This window comes from Nelumbo lutea, chromosome 1 (assembly GCF_056320005.1).
Source record: "Nelumbo lutea isolate HS-2025 chromosome 1, American lotus-T2T, whole genome shotgun sequence".
NCBI classification, from domain to species: domain Eukaryota; kingdom Viridiplantae; phylum Streptophyta; class Magnoliopsida; order Proteales; family Nelumbonaceae; genus Nelumbo; species Nelumbo lutea.
This window is the reverse complement of record NC_142684.1, coordinates 17003308-17021851: the sequence shown is the minus strand read 5'-3', so window position 1 is coordinate 17021851 and position 18544 is coordinate 17003308. Positions and strand designations below refer to the sequence as shown.

The 18544-nt window shown below is 41.0% G+C and overlaps 1 protein-coding gene across 6 annotated transcripts in view; it reads right to left on the bottom strand.

Annotated features, from left to right (window-relative positions):
• LOC148873731 (putative serine/threonine-protein kinase SIS8) overlaps nt 1-18544 on the bottom strand; it is a 98326-nt gene that overhangs the window by 55048 nt on the left and 24734 nt on the right. For all 6 annotated transcript variants that reach the window (XR_016104768.1, XM_088963514.1, XM_088963515.1 and 3 more), the window contains 2 exons: nt 7632-7823; nt 7183-7442 (listed from right to left, as the gene is read on the bottom strand). Coding sequence is in view for 5 of the 6 variants with exons in the window: in XM_088963514.1 (XP_088819640.1) it covers nt 7183-7442; nt 7632-7823 (452 nt within the window). In the remaining variant the exon portion in view is untranslated. The remainder of the gene's footprint in view (nt 1-7182; nt 7443-7631; nt 7824-18544) is intronic.

Sequence of the window (18544 nt, the reverse complement as noted above, 5' to 3'; positions counted from 1 at the left end):
ATGATTATGAGATTTGGCAGATGGATGTCAAAACTGCATTCCTGAATGGAGATCTTACTGAAGATATCTACATGCAACAGCCGCAAAGCTTTATTGCTACAGGTCAGGATAACATGGTATGTAAACTTAACAGATCCATTTATGAACTTGAGCAAACTTCTAGAAGTTGGAACATCCGTTTTGACTCTGCTGTCAAATCGTTTGACTTCAAGCAGAATCCAGATGAACCCTGTGTCTATAGAAAATACAGTGGAGAAAAGGTTACCTTCTTGGTTCTGTATGTAGATGACATTCTACTCATTGGGAATGATGTAGGAATGTTAACTACGGAAAAAGTATGGCTTTCACAGCAATTCTCCATGAAAGATCTTGGAGAAGCCTCCTATATACTGGGTCTTCAACTCTTTAGAGATAAATCAAAGCAGATAATAGGATTATCCCAATCTGCTTACATTGACAAAATAATCAAAAAATACAGCATGGAAAACTCCAAGAAAGGAAATGTTCCTTTCAGGCATGGAGTCACTCTCTCCAAGAAGATGTCTTCCAAGACTTCTGATGAGTTTGATGGCATGAAAGATGTTCCCTATGCCTCTGTCGTAGGGAGCATCATGTATGCCATGCTGTGCACTCGTCCTGACATTTCTCAGGCAATGAGTATAGTAAGCAGATTTCAGGCCAACCTAAGGTAGGAGCACTGGACTACTGTGAAAAACATACTTAAATACCTTCGAAGGACAAAAGAGTTTTGTCTAGTAATCGACGGTAGCTCACTACAGATCCTAGGGTATACAGATGCCAATTTCTAGTCGAATCCAGATGATAGAAAATCTACATCTAGATATGTTTTCACGATAGGATCGTGTACTGTTTGCTGAAAAAGCAACAAACAGGGGTCCACTGCAGACTCCACAACAGAGGCCAAGTACATTGCCGCAAGTGAGGCTGCCAAAGAAGCCGTGTGGATGAAGAAGTTCGTTCACGAGTTGGGAGTAGTTCCATCGAGCACATCACCCATCCCGTTGTTGTGTGACAACAATGGAGACATTGCTCAAGCTAAGGACCCACGAGCCCACTCGAAGTCGAAGCACATCGAGAGGAAGTACCACATACTGCGGGTGATTGATGGTAGAGGGGACGTCCTGATTCAGAAGGTAGCATCAGCAGAAAATGTAGCAGACCCATTAACGAAGCCACTATCACAGAAAGTGTTTGAGAAACACGTGGAAAGGCATTTCCACGGTACTGCTTGAACCGTGGAAAGGAATCAGGTTGCTGCTTGGATTCCCACCAAAAAGGCATTTCCAAATAGTTAATAGGAAGTTTCTCCAATTTACAACCTAACAACTACTTGAACCTTTCCAGCAAAGAGCCATTTACATTTATGCCTACGGTACTGCTTTTGGTGAAGTTAATTCTAAGCCCAGTCACCAACTCAAAATATTTAATATCCTTTTTAGGTTGAAGATGTTTTGCCAATCTGCCTCCAAGAACAAGATTATGTCATCTGCGAACATCAAGTGAGATACCTGAATTTCTTCCCTACCTACCTCAAACCTTTTAGCAGGTTAAAGAGGAGGGAAAGAGGGCACCCTTGTCTCAAGACCCTGTCTGGATTAAAATAGCCAGTTGGCTCTTCATTTATTAGGATTGAAAACCAAGCAGAACTTATACACCCTCTAATCCACCTCACCCATCTCCTTCCAAAGCCTCTAAGGTTTAAAATCTTCAACAAGCAGTCCCAATCGACTTTATCGTAGGCCTTTTCTAGATCCAGTTTGATTACAACCCCCGCCTTGCCACTTTGTCTTCTTTCTTCTACACATTCATTTGCAACAAGTATACTGTCAATAATTTGTCACCCTTGGTTGCTTGAAATTAAATCTTTCAGCACCTCCTTTAGTCTACTTGCCAGAAGTTTAGCCACAATTTTGTATAAGCTCCCCACCAAACTGATAGGTCTGAAGAAGGTTCCCTCTTTCTTTGGAACTAGAGTGATAAAGGTCAAGTTGTTGCCTTTATTCATGATGGCCGAAATGTAGAAATCTGAAAGCACCACCAACAGATCAAACTTAATTGTATCCCAACACAACTGAAAGAAAAGGATAAGGAATCCATCCGGACCAGGAGCTCTATCACCATCCATCTTAAACACTGCTTCCTTAATTTCTTGCTCTTCAAAGCTTCTTTCTAGCCACAACTTGTTGTCCTCCAACAACTTAGGTCCCTCCCAATTATTCAAAGGAATCCTACAGGACCAGTCTTTTGAGTACAAACCTTTGAAAAACTTTCTAAAATTTCTCGTTTGTCCTCTGTTTCTCTCTGCCCCCCCCCCCCAGCTTTGAGACATAGTTTTTCCTTCTTCTCCCTGATGCATAACTATGAAAGAACATTGAATCATTATCTCCTTCCTTTAACCATTACACTCAAGACCTTTGTCTCTAAAAGATTTATTCCCTAATAAGCTTCTCCCAATCCTTTTTTAAGAGTTTCTCTTCTGCTTCAACCCTCCTCATCCAAAGTCCCCAGTTGCTCTCTTTGATCCAGATCACCTAGCTCTTGAGTCAGTTTATTTTTGTCTTCCACAAACTTTTTAAACTCCTCTTTACCCCACACTTTTAGCTTCCCTTTTAAGTGTTTTAACTTCTGTTGAAACCTAAATCCTGCCCAACCATCCACTTTGCATTCCTTCCACCATTCAGAATTTTTTTGTTGGAACTCCTTGTGAGTAGTCCACACCTTTTCCAGCTTGAACGATGCCTTTCCTTTCCTAAATACCACACAGTTGTGGTATAGTTCCTCCCAGTCATTGGATTTGAGAAATCTATTCAGTCTGCTGCTTACTGCACACTCCCGCATATTAGACCAGGTAAAGGAGTCGTTGCTAATAGGGAGGTCTTTAAGATTGTGTCTAGCAATAAAGTTCAATAACTCCTTCATGCTTCTTGTTACTCTCCTACAGTTAGAGCTCTCACTGCAATACCTCATGACATTAAAGTCGCCACCAACACACCAAGGCAGGTCCTCCGATTCATAAAAAGAATCTAGTTCCTCCCATATTCTTCCCCTCTCTGATGGAGAATTAGGCCCAAACACCCTTGTCAAAATCCAATTGCTCCCATCGGAAATGTTTGTGAACAGGATAGAATGCTTTAATTAACTTTTTGTTAATTCCACCCGTTGCTGGGAGATTTGCCCATTTTCTTCCTCTGATTACCCAAATTGCTTTAATTAACTTTCTTTTAATGACTTCTTTCTTTGTTTCTTGTAAAATTACTATGTTTGGGTTTTCCTTCTTTAGGGTATCCTTAACCAAGCTTCTCTTCATAACCCTCTCAGCCCCCTTACGTTCCAAGTCAAGATCTTCATGGTTTGTGTACAACTGCCTTTCCCTTACTTAACCTTTTATCAATACTGCTTTCAGGTCCTACTCCCTAGTTGACAAAACCCCATTGAAGTCTTTTGAGCTCTGTTTGTCCCTTTCTTCCCTCCTACTTCCAATTTCTTTCCTTTACTACTTCCCTTTATTTCTCTCTGTTGCTTCGAGCCTGGCCCACTGTTCTTTTTGTTGTTGATTATCTTGCAACTCTTCACAAATTGAGTGGCTCCTTGACCGCAGAGACTTGCCAACGGTTTGGATAGAATGCCACCTTAACCTGAAAAACAGGAAACAAAGGGATTGGAGTAAGGCTCAAAGGTAGAGAAACCAGGAGAAGAAATAGTTAAAGTGTGACAAACTAAGGGGTCAATCGGAGAGCTTGGAAGGGTATTTGCCGCAAGTTCCACCTTTCCTCCTTTCCCTCGGTGTTTGTCTTCAGATTGACCATAATTTGAATTAACTAGCTACATTGGCTTCAAAGTGTCCACACTTTCCCAATTTCCTCTGTTCTCTAACAATACTTGAACTCTTTCTACCTCCCGATCGTTGACATCTGCTTCGGATTCATACGAACTCAACGCTGAATCAGTCACCACCTCCAACTCTCCCCTCTCCGAACTTGAGCTCCCTGAAGTTAATGGTGTGGGAGGGCGATTAACCCCCCTAACTTCTCCTCTGCTAGAGAGAGGTGTTTCAGGAAAGCCTTCTCCAAAAAGTAGAGGGGTAGCAGGGGAGTGTCAATCTCGTCAACTTGAACAAAATGGGCTTTTGTCTTTATTCGGCCCAAACTCTCAGGCTTGTCAGGAACGAGAAAAGAGGGTCGGGTCTCCCTCTCGGGTAGGGTTTTGTTGGGATTGCCCGTCTGCTTCTAGCTTTCTCCTTCTCCTTGAACAGCTTTTTGCTTAAAATTTAAATTTTGAGTGGACTTTCCTTTTCTTCCCCAAGCTTCCTACACATTACCGCCAAACTTCCTAAAACAGTTACTGCGCTTGGCCTTGCTTCTTCCCAATGTAATCTCTCTGTTGCAGGTGCACCCCACGCAAGTTCACCTGGTTAGTAGTTGGCGATGTGACTCTCCCTGACTTGCCATGTGTGCTAGGCTTGGGTTGGTGAGTTGACTCAGTTCTTTCCTCCCCAGGGTGGATCTTCTTCCTTTCGACCTCGATTGAACAGTGGAACCAAACTTCTCTGTCGAGAATGAGAACTACTCAAGGTATCGTGAACACTCCAGTCCCCCACAGAGATTTCCTATTAGGATAAACGTCTCCACTATCCACAGATGAAAGGGGAGGTCGTGTATCACTATCCAACCATCAAAACTCAGATTTACAAGGTTTTCATTCACTTTCGGCCACCACTGGTCCATCAACACCTTCTTCCCATACACAAACACTGATTCCAACCTCACTAGCTGATTGTCTCCTCCGACGGGGCAACCCCACCACCTTGTTTGCTTCAAAGGGTTTCAGAGTTAACAGCGTTGGAAAATGTAGGTTCGCTGAATTGCCCAGTTCCACGTCTCTCCAACTTACATCCTCTGACTTGGTGCAAACAAAGGCTGCTTTCCAATTTCCAAACTGACCAAGTCTATGGACCACAGATATGAAAGCTCTTCCTCCAACCATCATCACTCTGCTTCTTCCTTTCTCTAAGCCTAGAAATTCCTCTGTCAAAAGGGGAGAACAACATCTGGTCTTTCCTTTCTGGCAAGAAACGAACTCAGTTTTTGATATCGTCTCTCACCCTAAAGTGTTAGCTTCTTCTGGAATGCAAATGTTTCTTGTTCTTCTCACTCCTTCCCAAAGGCTTAACCTTATATATCTTCCCCATCTAATTTCAGCAACTGAAAATGAGGTTATCCTTCCCCTATCCGCTCGTCTTAACAGTTCAAAAAGCCTATTGAGGTTTTCTAGTAATTTTTCCAAAGCACCTACAATCCAGCTTACCTCATCTTCTTTAAGAACAATTCTGGACCATGCCCCTCTTCCCCTCTCTGTAATCACCAACACCCCATCCCCGAGAGATCTGCTTGTATCAAGTTCGAACGTTTTGGAGCCAATGGCAATACACCTCCTTTGACCTTTTAACACCATTTGGAACCAATGCCAGAACAGACTATCCTTGCAACAGTGGACACCATCCCAGAGGTCCCCCAAGATCATGCCCCTTACTTTAGTTGACTTTATGCTTCAATGGACACAGGTTGTCATTTAAGAACCACCCCACCGAAACTTCAGAGTCCCCCTTTACAATTAGTGTTCAAATTATGTCTTATGTTTTTTTTTTCAGTTTTAGTTATTAGGGGCAGTCTTTATTTTCTGTTTTGTTTTAATGGGCTTATGTTTCTGTTTTGGTGAAATGCTTAGAGGCACTAAACTGGTCATTTAAATTGTATTTTATTTTTCTAATATAACTAGAAAATTGGAGTCAGGTGTGGAGAATAGATTTTTCTCCTCTTTCTTTCTTCTCTATAATTTTATGTTTCTTTCTCGTATTAATGACAAATAGCAGGAGTGCAGGACACAGATTTTCACATTCATCCATGTCAATTATCTTCAAGGATGCTTCCCAACAAAAGACTTGATTTTGGAGGATTAGGGCCAATCCATGGAACTTTGTCGAAAGGTTGAATGAAGGGGGCGGAGACGCATCAAGGGTCTTAAAAAGGAAAGCACAATAAAACAATCAGAGTATTGGAAGACTGAATTCACTGCTTATCACCACCGGAAGAAAGAGAAATGTAATTTAAAAAATCATTCAAAAGGCTATTGACAACAAATTCAATACTTTCTTTCATGATCCCTAAAACTCAAGTCCCAAGATATGCTGCAAACAAGGAAGCCATGTCGAATAGTGGTTTATTTTTGTGCAAAGCGGAGTAAAATCTAGAAAACTGAGGCAAAGAGGTTACTGACCTACCCAATCCAATACAAATATGTTGCAGAAATCTAATTTTGTTACCAGAAACAGCATCACAACCAGTTCTCAAGAAGGTAGGATAAATTGGCTCAATTGCTTCTTGTCATCCTGTGAACAGCAACAGGTGACTCTGCCAGCAGATCATAAGCCCCAGCAAATTGTGATGCAAGCCGTGCTTGTTGCAGATGACTGAATGCCAAAGGGAATCGGTTTTTTTCCAAAAAAATCCATATACCCAATACAGCACCGCTTTTATCTTTAATTCTCTCAATTATGCAATCCCCCATCAGACAGACTTATTGGTTATTTTTCCCGTTTATATTAGCTAGTGTTTCGTATATTTTGGGATATATGTTGAGGCTGTTGTGAGTGGTGAGCCAGCCTATGGTTTTTTTATTCTATTTTAATATCTCTTGTTTGCATTTCCTCTTCCACTTCTCCAAAGTAATAAGATCTCTCTTGAGATTGTTGCAGATAAAAATAAATGATGCTGATGCAGAAAACTAAAATATAACCAGTGAAGTAGAACATAATGCATGCAGACAAACTTTACCAAGCCAAGAGAATGCCCAATGTGTATGGCACAATTGAACATTTCAAAAACCTAAACCTGATACGTGTCAGAAAAAAAATACGGAATAGAAGAGAATTGAAAGCAATTGAACAAGATCCCACAGGCACAGCATATACCGTGTAATAAAGTAAAAACAGAACTCAAGAGAGAAGTAAAACGAAATCTTATACACCAACGGAGAAACACGGAGAAAAACAAAACTACTTAACCAACTATATTACAGCATTCCACCACCTTAACTGTTAAAGAATTTATAAAAATGATACTCTCCAAGTAAATCATAAGAAATAATCTTACATTTAACACATACCTTTCAGAATCCACTCTATCTGAAAATCCATATAGAGGACTGTTTGGTTCAAGGGGTGAATCACAGGAGTCATTCTCTGCAGAATCACTCTCCCCTGCAGCAGAAACATGGGACATGACGATTGCCTTGGTTGAACATGGTATTAGTTGCCCTGGAAACCGCATAAGATCAACTAGTAGTTCCACTGAGTTCAACACAACTACGACTGACATATGCTTACATGAGTCTGCATGCTCAATAGCACCATCACTAGGTAGACCCTGACAAAAGAACAGGGAAGTATGTCCCTTGAGAAACAATAGTTACCAATGAAATATAACTGGAAAATATCTTTCCCAATGCGACAACTGGAAGCAACAGTAGAAAATAAACTCAAGAGGTGTATACAACAATCTAGATAAATCGAGTGATTTACTCCAACATATCCAACAGATGAAGGAAGATCTTACCACAACAAGCCTACTCTCAAGACCTACAGTATCTGCAAGAACTTTAAATAGGATTGCACGAGGTCGACATGAACCATGCCTTATTTGTCCCAACAGCTGGACACCTCGATTCTCTGAGACATGAGAGATGTCCTCAATTGCAGCTTTCGCTGGACTTAGTTCTGAATTTGGTCGTTTATAAAAATCAGAAACCTACAAAAGGACAATTGAACCATGGAAGTAAACAAATGTGAACCACATGTACAAATTCCTTGTAATGAAAACAGAGTCACAGACCCAGTTCTGGGTCTTCTTTCACATGAAAACAGTTAAAAGAAAATTGTTTATGGAATAAATACACATGAAGTTTCTGTGCCTCAAATTTATTGAATATGAAGAATGAAGAGGCAATAAATTTTTATGGAATTTTGTTACTTTCCCTCAGATAATGAAAAAGCACTTCCTTGCAGGGATAAATTACCTCCTAAATGTGAACTTTAAAAAAGAACCATATTTCATTTAAACATTCAACATAAGTATTCTCCGAGGATAAAAATTAAAACTGATTTTCAGGAGAAAAAGAAAAGCAAAGAAAATAATTTTGAATATCACTTTTTTTCTCGAAAAGAAACATTTTTGAATATCATTTTGGTTCAAAGGATCCATATACACACATACCTAACCTTAGTTCTACCTGCACATCTATAAGCCCAAAATGTATCATAAATCGTAGAGAAAATTGAACCGAATAGAATCATGAATCGTACCGTAAATCGTAAGGTTATTTCTATTTTTTTTTATTTTGTAAAAAAAAATAAAATAATAGTTATGCTAAAAGGCAAAATATATATAGAAAAGTGATTCTACCCTATTTTTTAATCCATATCTACCATGTATGTACCTAAATCAATAGAATTTACCACTTATACAATAGAAGTCTAAGATGATATAATCAAGTTTGACTTGAAAGTCAAATACTCTACATACAACGACTCTATCTTATATATGATGGAAAATAAACTCAATATATTGTTTAAATAATGTAAATAAGTCAATTTTTAATAAGGTCTTTAATAACAAGTCACCTTTGACAAAACTAAATATTAAAAAAAATAAAATGACAAAGTAGAGAACTAATTCTTAATTGAATTGATTTCAATCGCAAGAATCATATAAATCGTAAGATTTTGTAGGATTCAAACAATAATCGTAAGAGTTTTGCAGAAAAAGATTTGGACATAAGATTCAAATCGGAACCCTTGGGATTCATGATTCGAGTCGTGAATTATATCATAAATCGTAAGATTTTAACAACATTGACGCCAATATAAAAGGAGATATAATTTCTTTTGCCACCACTAAGATGTCAGTGCACCCTACCTAGTTGAGTGCACAAGTGATTCCCCTCTCTCCTTGATATAGCCCAAGATAGAGATGTGTTAAAGTGAGCAGAATAGGGGTAGTTTAGTCATCTTATGTTTGTTAAGTGGTTTGCTTATGTGGCAGTTTTATTAGACACACTCTGCCCCACACTTAAGGGCAGTTTAGTCCTTGTAAATGTCATTAGAATCTAATAACTATTAAGGGGGTCGACTGAATGGGATGACCATCAGATTTCGACAGACCCTTCTTTTCCTTCTTCTTTTCTTCTTCTTCCTCTTCTTCTTCCTTCTCTTCCTGGTTCGGGTTACTGTAGCAGCATTCGAAACATGGTATCAGAGCCATGTTCCTGACCTAGTTCAGTTCGTAAATCATCTCAGCAATGTTCGGGACCCATCTTCCTTCATTTCTGGTGAGTCAATGGAGAGAACTGGTTCGCCCTAGGCCTGAAATATCACAGCTCGTCTCTCTCTGTTGCGCATAAACTTCTTCATCAAGAAAAGTGGCTTCAGCAATAAATGGTTGGTTGAGACTCTCAAAGGAAGGTCAGTTATCTCTTCTTCTTGTGTTGCTGGAATTTCTGGGTAGAAACCCTTCAAGAATCCGTTAGTACTGATCAGAACCTAGAGAACTAGGTTCATTGTTTCCCTAGAACGGGTTGTGTGTACAATAGCCGAATGGTGTAGGGGCTGTTGTAGGTGGCCGAGTGGTGTAAGGTGTAATGCAGTGACCTAGCCGAGCTCTTTGTGGTTGTGTAATGCCCTCTTAAAAGGGTTAAACTAGTCTGAACTGGGTGTAACAGGTTTGACTATGTTGTGGTGCTTGTGGTGCACAATCTTTATTGAGTGGTTGTAAAAGGGCTTACATGTGATTAGTGAGTGTTAAATTGATGCTTATGTGGTTCATGGTGTTTTGAAATCAGCAGTAGTGCGAATAAGAACAAGGTGTGTGTACCCATTGTTGTATTTAGGGGCTGCTATAGGTGCTGGAACATCAAACTTTGAATAACAGCAGTCAGCTTGTAGCTGAGAATTCAGGTCAGAGGTAACTGTGAAAGAATACAATGGCAGCAATAGAAGATGGGCAATAATGATCAGAAACCTAGTGTGGTGGTTTCCCCTGACTACCAAGGTGTACAGATGACCTCAATTAAACTGAATGGGGAGAACTATAATCCGTGGGCTAAATCAGTGGAAGTTTTCCTCAAGGCAAAGAGGAAAGTGAAGCACGTAAAAGATGATAAACCACCGGCTGACTCTCCAGGGTTTGATGATTGGGAACAAGAAGATGCTCAAATCGTGACTTGGCTATGGAACAGTATGGAACCCAAAATTAGTGCCAACTTCATGTTTCTTGATACGGGTAAGGATATATGGGAACATGCTAAGAAGTTGTATTCTGGACAAAATAATACAACAAGAATATATCAACTTTATCAAGAGTACTTTGATTTGTAACAAGGAAACAAAACACTAGAAGAGTACTATGCCTGCATGAAGAATATAAGGAATGAACTCAATGTCTATAATCCACTCACTCCAAATATTAAAGTTCAGCAACAGCAAAGGGAACAACTAGATGTTACAAGATTCTTGGTGGGGCTGAAATCGGAGTATGAACCAGTTAGAGCCCAAATATTAGGGAGCTCTACCCTTCCTACACTTGAGGAAGTATTCTCGCGGCTTCGTAGAATTTCTTTGGGATAGATAGAGAATCCCACAGTCTGATGGATCAGCACTTGTGACAGCTAGAGGCGGTGGACACAGTACAAGAGGGGGAGGACATGCCTCTCGAGGAGGCCGTGACAGTTCCATGATTGGTCGAGGTGGTCGTGACTCAGGGGGAGGCCGTGGCAGAGGGAAGAATAACTCTACAAGGAAGTGTACTCATAGTGGCAGGGAAGGACACACAGTGAATTTCTGTTATGACCTACATGGCCCTCCCTCTAAATGGGCCAATCATGCTGTAGCAGGTGAGGTTGATATCGGTGACAGTAAACAGGCAGACCGAACTCCTCCCACATCTACATCTACTTCTGGGAGGGAGATGGTGAGTGTACCGCATGATGAGTATAAACGGTTCCTTCAAACCACTTCACAGCATACCACTGCCACACTTGCCCACTCAGGTATTGCTTGCATGCCATCTAAAACCTCTCCCTGGATTATTGACTCTGGAGCCTCTGATCACATGACTGGGACTCCAGGTGTGTTCTCTTCTCTTTCTGAAACCTCCACATCACAAACTGTTACACTCGCCAATGGGTCCTCATCTCCCATCTGTGGTGTTGGTAATGTTGACATGCCTTCTCTGTCCTTATCATCTATTTTATATGTACTTAAGTTTCCATTCAATCTTATGTCTGTTAGTAAAATAACCAAAGCTCTTAACTGTTCTGTTACCTTCTTTCCTTCCACTTGTGTTTTTCAGGATCTCACGACGGGGAAGAAGATTGGTGGGGGGCATGAAGCTAGTGGATTGTATTATCTTGACGGTGGTGGATCTTCAAATGCTCTTCAGACTTCACTTACTCCTCTGCAATGGCATTGCCGACTGGGACATCCATCTCTCAAGGCTCTCAAGATATTGGTTCCGTCTTTGAGTCATTTGTCAGTTTTGCAATGTTAGTCATGTCAGTTTGGGAAACAACGTCGTGTGTCCTTCAGTCCAAGAGTTGAGAGTCGTATGTTGAGTCCTTTTTCTTTGGTTCATTCAGATGTTTGGGTCCAATCAAAATAGAGTCTTATAATGGGTACAAGCATTTTGTCTCCTTTATTAATGATTGTTCAAGAATGACATGGATTTACTTAATGAAAAAAAGAAGTGAATTATTTTCCATTTTTCAAAAATTCCACGCTGAAATACGCACACAATTTGGTGTTTCAATCAAAGTTCTCCGTTCAGATAAAGGTCGTGAATACTTACTTTCTTACTTCATTTCAACAGTATTTAAAACAGCATGGCATTATTCATCAGACCTCATGTGCATTCACACCTCAACAAAATGGGGTAGCTGAACGGAAGAACTATCAGCTTCTTGAAACTGCTCGGTCTATTCTTCATCACATTGATGTTCCTAAACGGTTTTGGAGTGATGTTGTACTCACTGCATGTTTTCTCATTAATCAGGTGCCCTCTTTAATTCTTCATGATCGGTCCCCCTTCTCTATCTTGTTTCCCACTTTATCTCCATTTCCATTAACTCCTCGTGTCTTTGGTTGTGTGTTGTGTCAACAATCTGAGTCCTGGAATAGACAAACTAGATCCACGCTCAATTAAATGTGTCTTCCTTGGCTACTCTCGGACTCAAAAAGGGTACAAGTGTTATAATCCCATTACCCGAAAGTGTTATGTCTGCCCTGATATCACCTTTTTTGAGTTTGTCCCCTTCTTCTCAAGACCTAAAGCACCTTCGTCTCCACCCTTCCTCTTCCTCTTCCTGTCAGTGATCCAGTTCCAAATGTTGTTGTTGGAGTAGACTCATTACCTCAGCCAGTGCAAATCACCACCGAACAACCACCGATCCGGCAAGTGTATACACGTCGTACAACACCGGCCCCTCCTCCAATTTCTACCTCATCTGTGGATCCTCCCATGGCTCCTATTTCTTAACCTTCAGGCCTCGACCTACCCATTGCCTTACGGAAATGTAAACGCAGTTCTACCCTCGATCCCATTTCCAATTTTGTTTCATTATCTCGTCTTTCTACCTCACATCGCCACTTTGTTTCACTTGTGTCCTCTATTTCCATACCAAATAATGTCCAAGAAGCTCTTAGTTCACCTGGATGGCGGCAAGCAATGGAAGAGAAACTTTCTGCTCTTCAAAATACTCAAACGTGGGAACTTACTACTCTCCCACCTGTTAAACATGTTGTGGGTTGTAAATGGGTGTATACTGTGAAATACTTGCCAGATGGTAGTGTGGAGCGTCTGAAGGTCAGACTTGTTGCTAAAGGTTACTCGCAGTTGTATGGAGTGGACTACATGACATTCTCTCCGATGGCTAAGATTGGCTCTGTTCGTGTACTAATTTCCCTGGCAGTTATATATGGTTGGCCTTTGTTTCAGCTTGACATAAAAAATGCCTTCCTCCATGGTGATCTGGTGGAGGAGGTAAATATGGAGCAGCTACCTAGGTTTGTTGCTCAGGGGGAGGATGGTAAGGTGTACAGACTGAAGAAGGCAATTTATGGGTTGAAACAATCGCCACGTGCTTGGTTCGGGAAGTTCAGCGAAGTGGTGAAGAGTTTTGGAATGAAGCAATGCCAGGTTGATCACTCGGTGTTCAGCTATGACTCAGAAGCTGGGAAGATCTTATTAGTGGTCTATGTAGATGATAGTGTCATTACTGGCAGTGATAAATTGGGGATTGGCAAACTAAAGGAATTTCTGCAAAATCATTTTCAAACAAAAGACCTCCAAACATTAAAGTATTTCTTGGGAATAGAAGTTGCCAGGTCAAAACAAGGTGTAAATCTGTGCCAAAGAAAATATGTTCTTGATCTACTAAAAGAAGCAGGACTGTTAGGTGCAAAACCGGCTGAGACCCCTATGGAACCAAATGTTAAGTTGAGCAGTGATATAGAAGAAGTATTTGAAGATCCCAGAAGGTATAGACGACTAGTGGGAAAACTGAACTATCTGACTATCACGAGACCCGACATCTCCTTTGCAGTCAGTGTGGTGAGCCAATTCATGCAGAACCCTCGTATACCTCACTGGGATGCAGTTCTTAGAATTGTAAGATATCTGAAAGGAGCTCCAGGCCGTGGACTATTGTATAAACCAGGAGGAAAACTTGAAGTAGTTGGGTATACAGATGCAGACTGGGCAGGCTAAGTGAATGACAAAAGATCTACTACAGGCTATTGCACATTTCTTGGAGGAAATCTTGTGACGTTGAAAAGTAAAAAGCAGACAATTGTTGCAAGAAGCAGTGTTGAAGCCAAGTATAGGGCCATGGCACACACTACCTGTGAATTAGTGTGGTTGAGGAATCTCCTACAAGAAAGTAGGTTTCACAACGATAAACCTATGAGATTGTACTGTGACAATCAAGCTGCACTCCATATCTCATCCAATCCTGTCTTTCATGAGAGAACAAAGCACATAGAGGTTGATTGCCACTTTGTGAGGGAGAAGGTTCTTGCTGGAGAGATAAACACAGAACATGTGGGCTCGAATGATCAGTGGGCAGATTAGTTTACAAAAGCTCTAAGCTCGGGGAAAGTGAACTATCTATGTTACAAGCTGGGATTATATGACATATATTCTCCAGCTTGAGGGGGAGTGTTAAAGTGAGCCAAATAGGGGTAGTTTAGTCATCTTATGTTTGTTAAGTGGTTTGCTTATGTGGCAGTTTTATTAGACACACTCTGCCCCACACTTAAGTAAGGGCAGTTTAGTCTTTGTAAATGTCATTAGAATCTAATAACTATTAAGGGGGTCGACTGAATGGGATGACCATCAGATTTCGACAGACCCTTCCTAATTCTAATCTTCTTCCTGGGCACAACAGGCCCAAAAAGTTAAGTGGGCCAAAAATAACTGGCCCAAGAATCAAGTTTGCGTGTGACGATTTAAAGGGGCATGTGATAGGGGAAGGACCTCGGGTAGACAATAAACAAGGTCTACCATCGTCTTCCTCGAGCTCGCACAAGTTAGTGAACAGTTCAACGAGAACTCCCAATTCGTTACAGTGGATACCTTCGACAAAGAAGACAAGTACCTCCGCACAGGACCGCCACAATCCTAGGTGTGTGAAGTGAAGCGAGTCACTTGACTCAGATTCTGACTGACTGACAGAAGATGAAGAGCTCTCTGATTCAGACTCAGAATATGGAGGAACAATGAGTCTGGTAAGTATCGACCTTCAAAAACCAGAAGATATTTTGGACGAAGGAAGTTTAAACACAGAAATCTTATTTCCAGAGGAGGAAATGGACATGCAAGACACTAGAAACATTAGACGACAAAGAGTCCTAAATCTCAGCAGCGGCGAACAAATGTCTATTAGTCCAGGTATTCCGAACAAAAAACAGAGGGAGTTGGGAACTCTTGAAGAGGTTTGGCAATTGACATCTCCGCCAATAAACGACTCTACTCCACTTGCTCAGCATAGTTAGGACATCGGACCAGAGAAACAGGAATCAAATATGGCACCTTATCAAAGGATTCATGCAGAGGAAAAGCATAGGGAGGAATCTTTGACTGCAGGGGGTGAAAAAGTATTACCTGAACCTAGTTCACTTCCATGGCTGAGTCAGGAAAAGGGGATGGTTCTGGCTCAGAATCCAAGAACTGATACCCAACAGCCGATCCATTTGCAATCATCTAGGCCACCTTCAGGTAAGCCTGTCCATTTGTTTTTAGATACTAATAAGGGCCCTCAGCTTGTGACAGATATCCTGGAATCTCAACCAGACCAACCAAGCGTCAGCAGGGGGATGGTGATTGATAAGGTGGGATTTCGAACTCAGGAGGGAGTTACATTGGTAGTAAGGAAACAGGAGGAAACTAGAATGGATATGGAAGCAGATTTGTACCTTGCTGGAGGAATATAAACAGAAGAGGAAATGTTAGAGGAGAGTCCAAAAAAATCTGAAGCAAATACTAACCCAAACAGTTTGGGGCAGGAAACAGGAAGTAAAGGGCCATCTAGGAAGTCAGTGGGTAATAAGGGCAGGAAAAAGAAGAAGTCTGAAGTAGGGAGATTAATTTTAGACATTGAAGAGGATATCAAATTTAGTGGAAGAGAGGAAAGGAAAAAGGCAACCAAATGAAGGAAATATTGTTCTAGGGCTTATTCATGAAGGTTAATGAAGATAATCAGTTAGAATGTGAGAGGTTTGGGCAGTGCTAGAAAAAGGAGATTGATTAAGGAATTACTTAGGAAAGAAAGACCTGATATTGTGATGCTACAGGAGACCAAAATAGCTGAACTTGATAGGAGGTGGGTTAGAGAGATCTGGAAAGTAAAAGGGGGTCAGATGGTGTTCAGCTCCCTCATGGGGAGCTTCGGGGGGATAGTAACTCTATGGAGGGAGGACTTTGTAGAACCAATAGAGTTGATAGGAAACTTTATGGTACCCTTAAAATTCAGGATGGTGGAAGATGGCTTTATATGGGTGCTAGCAAATGTGTATGGACCAAATAATTACATAGAGAGGAATAAGTTATGGGAGGAGCTTCACGGCATTCAAGGTTTATGGGAAGGCCCTTGGTGTTTTGGGGGGAGGGGGGGATTTTAATGCAATTAGATTCACAACTGAATCAAATAATCCCAGACAGGCCATCACGACTAGTATGAGGAAGTTTAATGATTTCATTAACTCCTGTGAGTTACGAGAACTTCCTCTACTACAAGCAATCTTTACCTGGTCCAACTTCCAAGAAAACCCAATTTGCTCGAAGATTGATAGATTTCTCTTTAATGAGGGTTGGGAGAGCCACTGGAGAGGATTGGTGGCTAAGGCACTACCTAGAATAACCTCTGATCACTACCCCATAGAAGTAGGACAAGAACCTTTTGGAAATGGACCTAGACCATTAAGATTTAAGAATATGTGGTTAACACATCCAGACTTTTTGGCTAAGATTAAGGAATGGTGGAATGAAGAGATGAGAGAAGTGAAATGGAATGGGGTTAGATTCCATAAAAAAAAATTAAAAAGGTTGAGAGGCAAAATAAAAGACTGGAATAGGGACCAATTTGGAAGAGTGGAGGAAGCAAAAGCTAGATTAATGGCTCAGATTGAGGACTTGGATAAAAAAAGAAACTCAAACGATAATGGATGTGCAAGATAGAGAACAAAGATGGAGATTGAAAAAAGAATTAGAGGAGGTTTTGTTGAGGGAGGATATATCGTGGAAACAAAAGTCTAGGCATAACTGGATCAAGGAAGGGGATGGGAATACCAAATTCTTTCATGCTATGGCTAATGGGAGAAGGAGAAACCTAATACTAAAGCTTGAGATTGATGGAGTAGAGATTACTTATCAAGAGGAGATTGGTAGTAGGATTGTGGACCATTTCAAATCAATATTCCAAAGACCCCTAGAGAATTGGTTGTTAGTGGGGGAGGAGGATTGGCCAATCTTGAACCAGATAGAAAGGGGATGACTAGAAAGAATGATCGAGGAAGAGGAAATCAAACAAGCTATCTTGTCTGTGGATAGAGCTAAGGCACCGGGCCCAGATGGATTTACAATGGCATTTTATCAGGACTGTTGGGATATAGTCAAAGAAGACCTAATTGGAGCCATTAGAGAATTTGAGGATAAACATATTGTAAGTCTTAGAATCGATGCCACTTTTCTAGCTTTAGTTCCCAAAAAGAGTGAAGGCAAACACCCCAAAGATTTTCAGCCAATAAGCTTGGTGACAAGTGTCTACAAGATTTTGGCTAAAGTGCTTTCTAGGAGGAAAAAAGCAATTCTCCCTTCTCTCATTAGCCAAGCACAAGGAGCCTTTGTACAGGATAGACAAATCATAGATCAGATCCTCATTGCAAATGAGAGTGTAGAAGAGATGAGAAAATCTGGCAGAAAAGGTTTTGTTTGCAAATTGGATTTGGAAAAGGCTTATGATTTAGTGGACTGGAATTTCTTGTTGGAGGTGTTAAGAAGACGTGGGTTTGGGGACAAATGGTGTAATTTGATAAGTGGATGTTTAAGTTCTTGTCATTATTCAGTCTTGGTGAATGGAGTGGTTAAGGACTTCTTTCCAACCAACAGAGATTTAAGACAAGGTGATCCACTTTCTCCATTCCTTTTTACACTTGTTGCTGATGTCCTTAGTAGAATGATCTCCAAAGCAGATGAGGAGGGCCACATAAAGGGTTGGAGAATAGGGAGGAGAGGTTGTCCAATAACTCACCTTCAGTTTGCGGATGATATAGTTATTTTCTGCGAAGGGAGTGATCTGAGAAAGGTGGACAACCTTAAGAAGTTAATAAGAGCCTTCGAGCTTGCCTCCAATCTGAGGATAAACTTTGATAAAAGTTGTGTGGCTGGAGTAAATATGGAGGAGTGGGAGATTGATTCCATTGCTGAGTGCTTAGGCCACATTACCTCTCCTTGGCCTTTGACCTGCTTAGGGCTACCCTTAAGAGCTAACCCTAAAGAAAGCAATTTCTGGGGCCCTATTGTGGAAAATTTTGATAAAAGATTGGCAGCTTGGAAAAAGAATTACATCTCAATAGGGGGTAGCGTTACCTTGATTAGGGCTACACTTTCCGACCGTCCAACCTACTACCTATTAGTGTTTAAGAATCCACCAAGGGAGGCTAAGAAAGTGGAGAAGATAATGAGGGACTTTCTGTGGGAACTAGGGGAGGTGAAGAAGGATCATCTGGTTAGATGGGAGATAGTTAATAAACCTAAGGAAGAAGGGGGTCTAGGGATAGGGAATGAGGTGCTAAAGAATGTAGCCCTCCTAGGGAAGTGGTTATGGAGATGGCCCCGAGAGAGAGAGAGAGAGAGATTATGGCAAGATGTGGTGTTGAGTATTCATGGCTGCTCAAAAAATGGTTGGGATGCCGGGATATCTC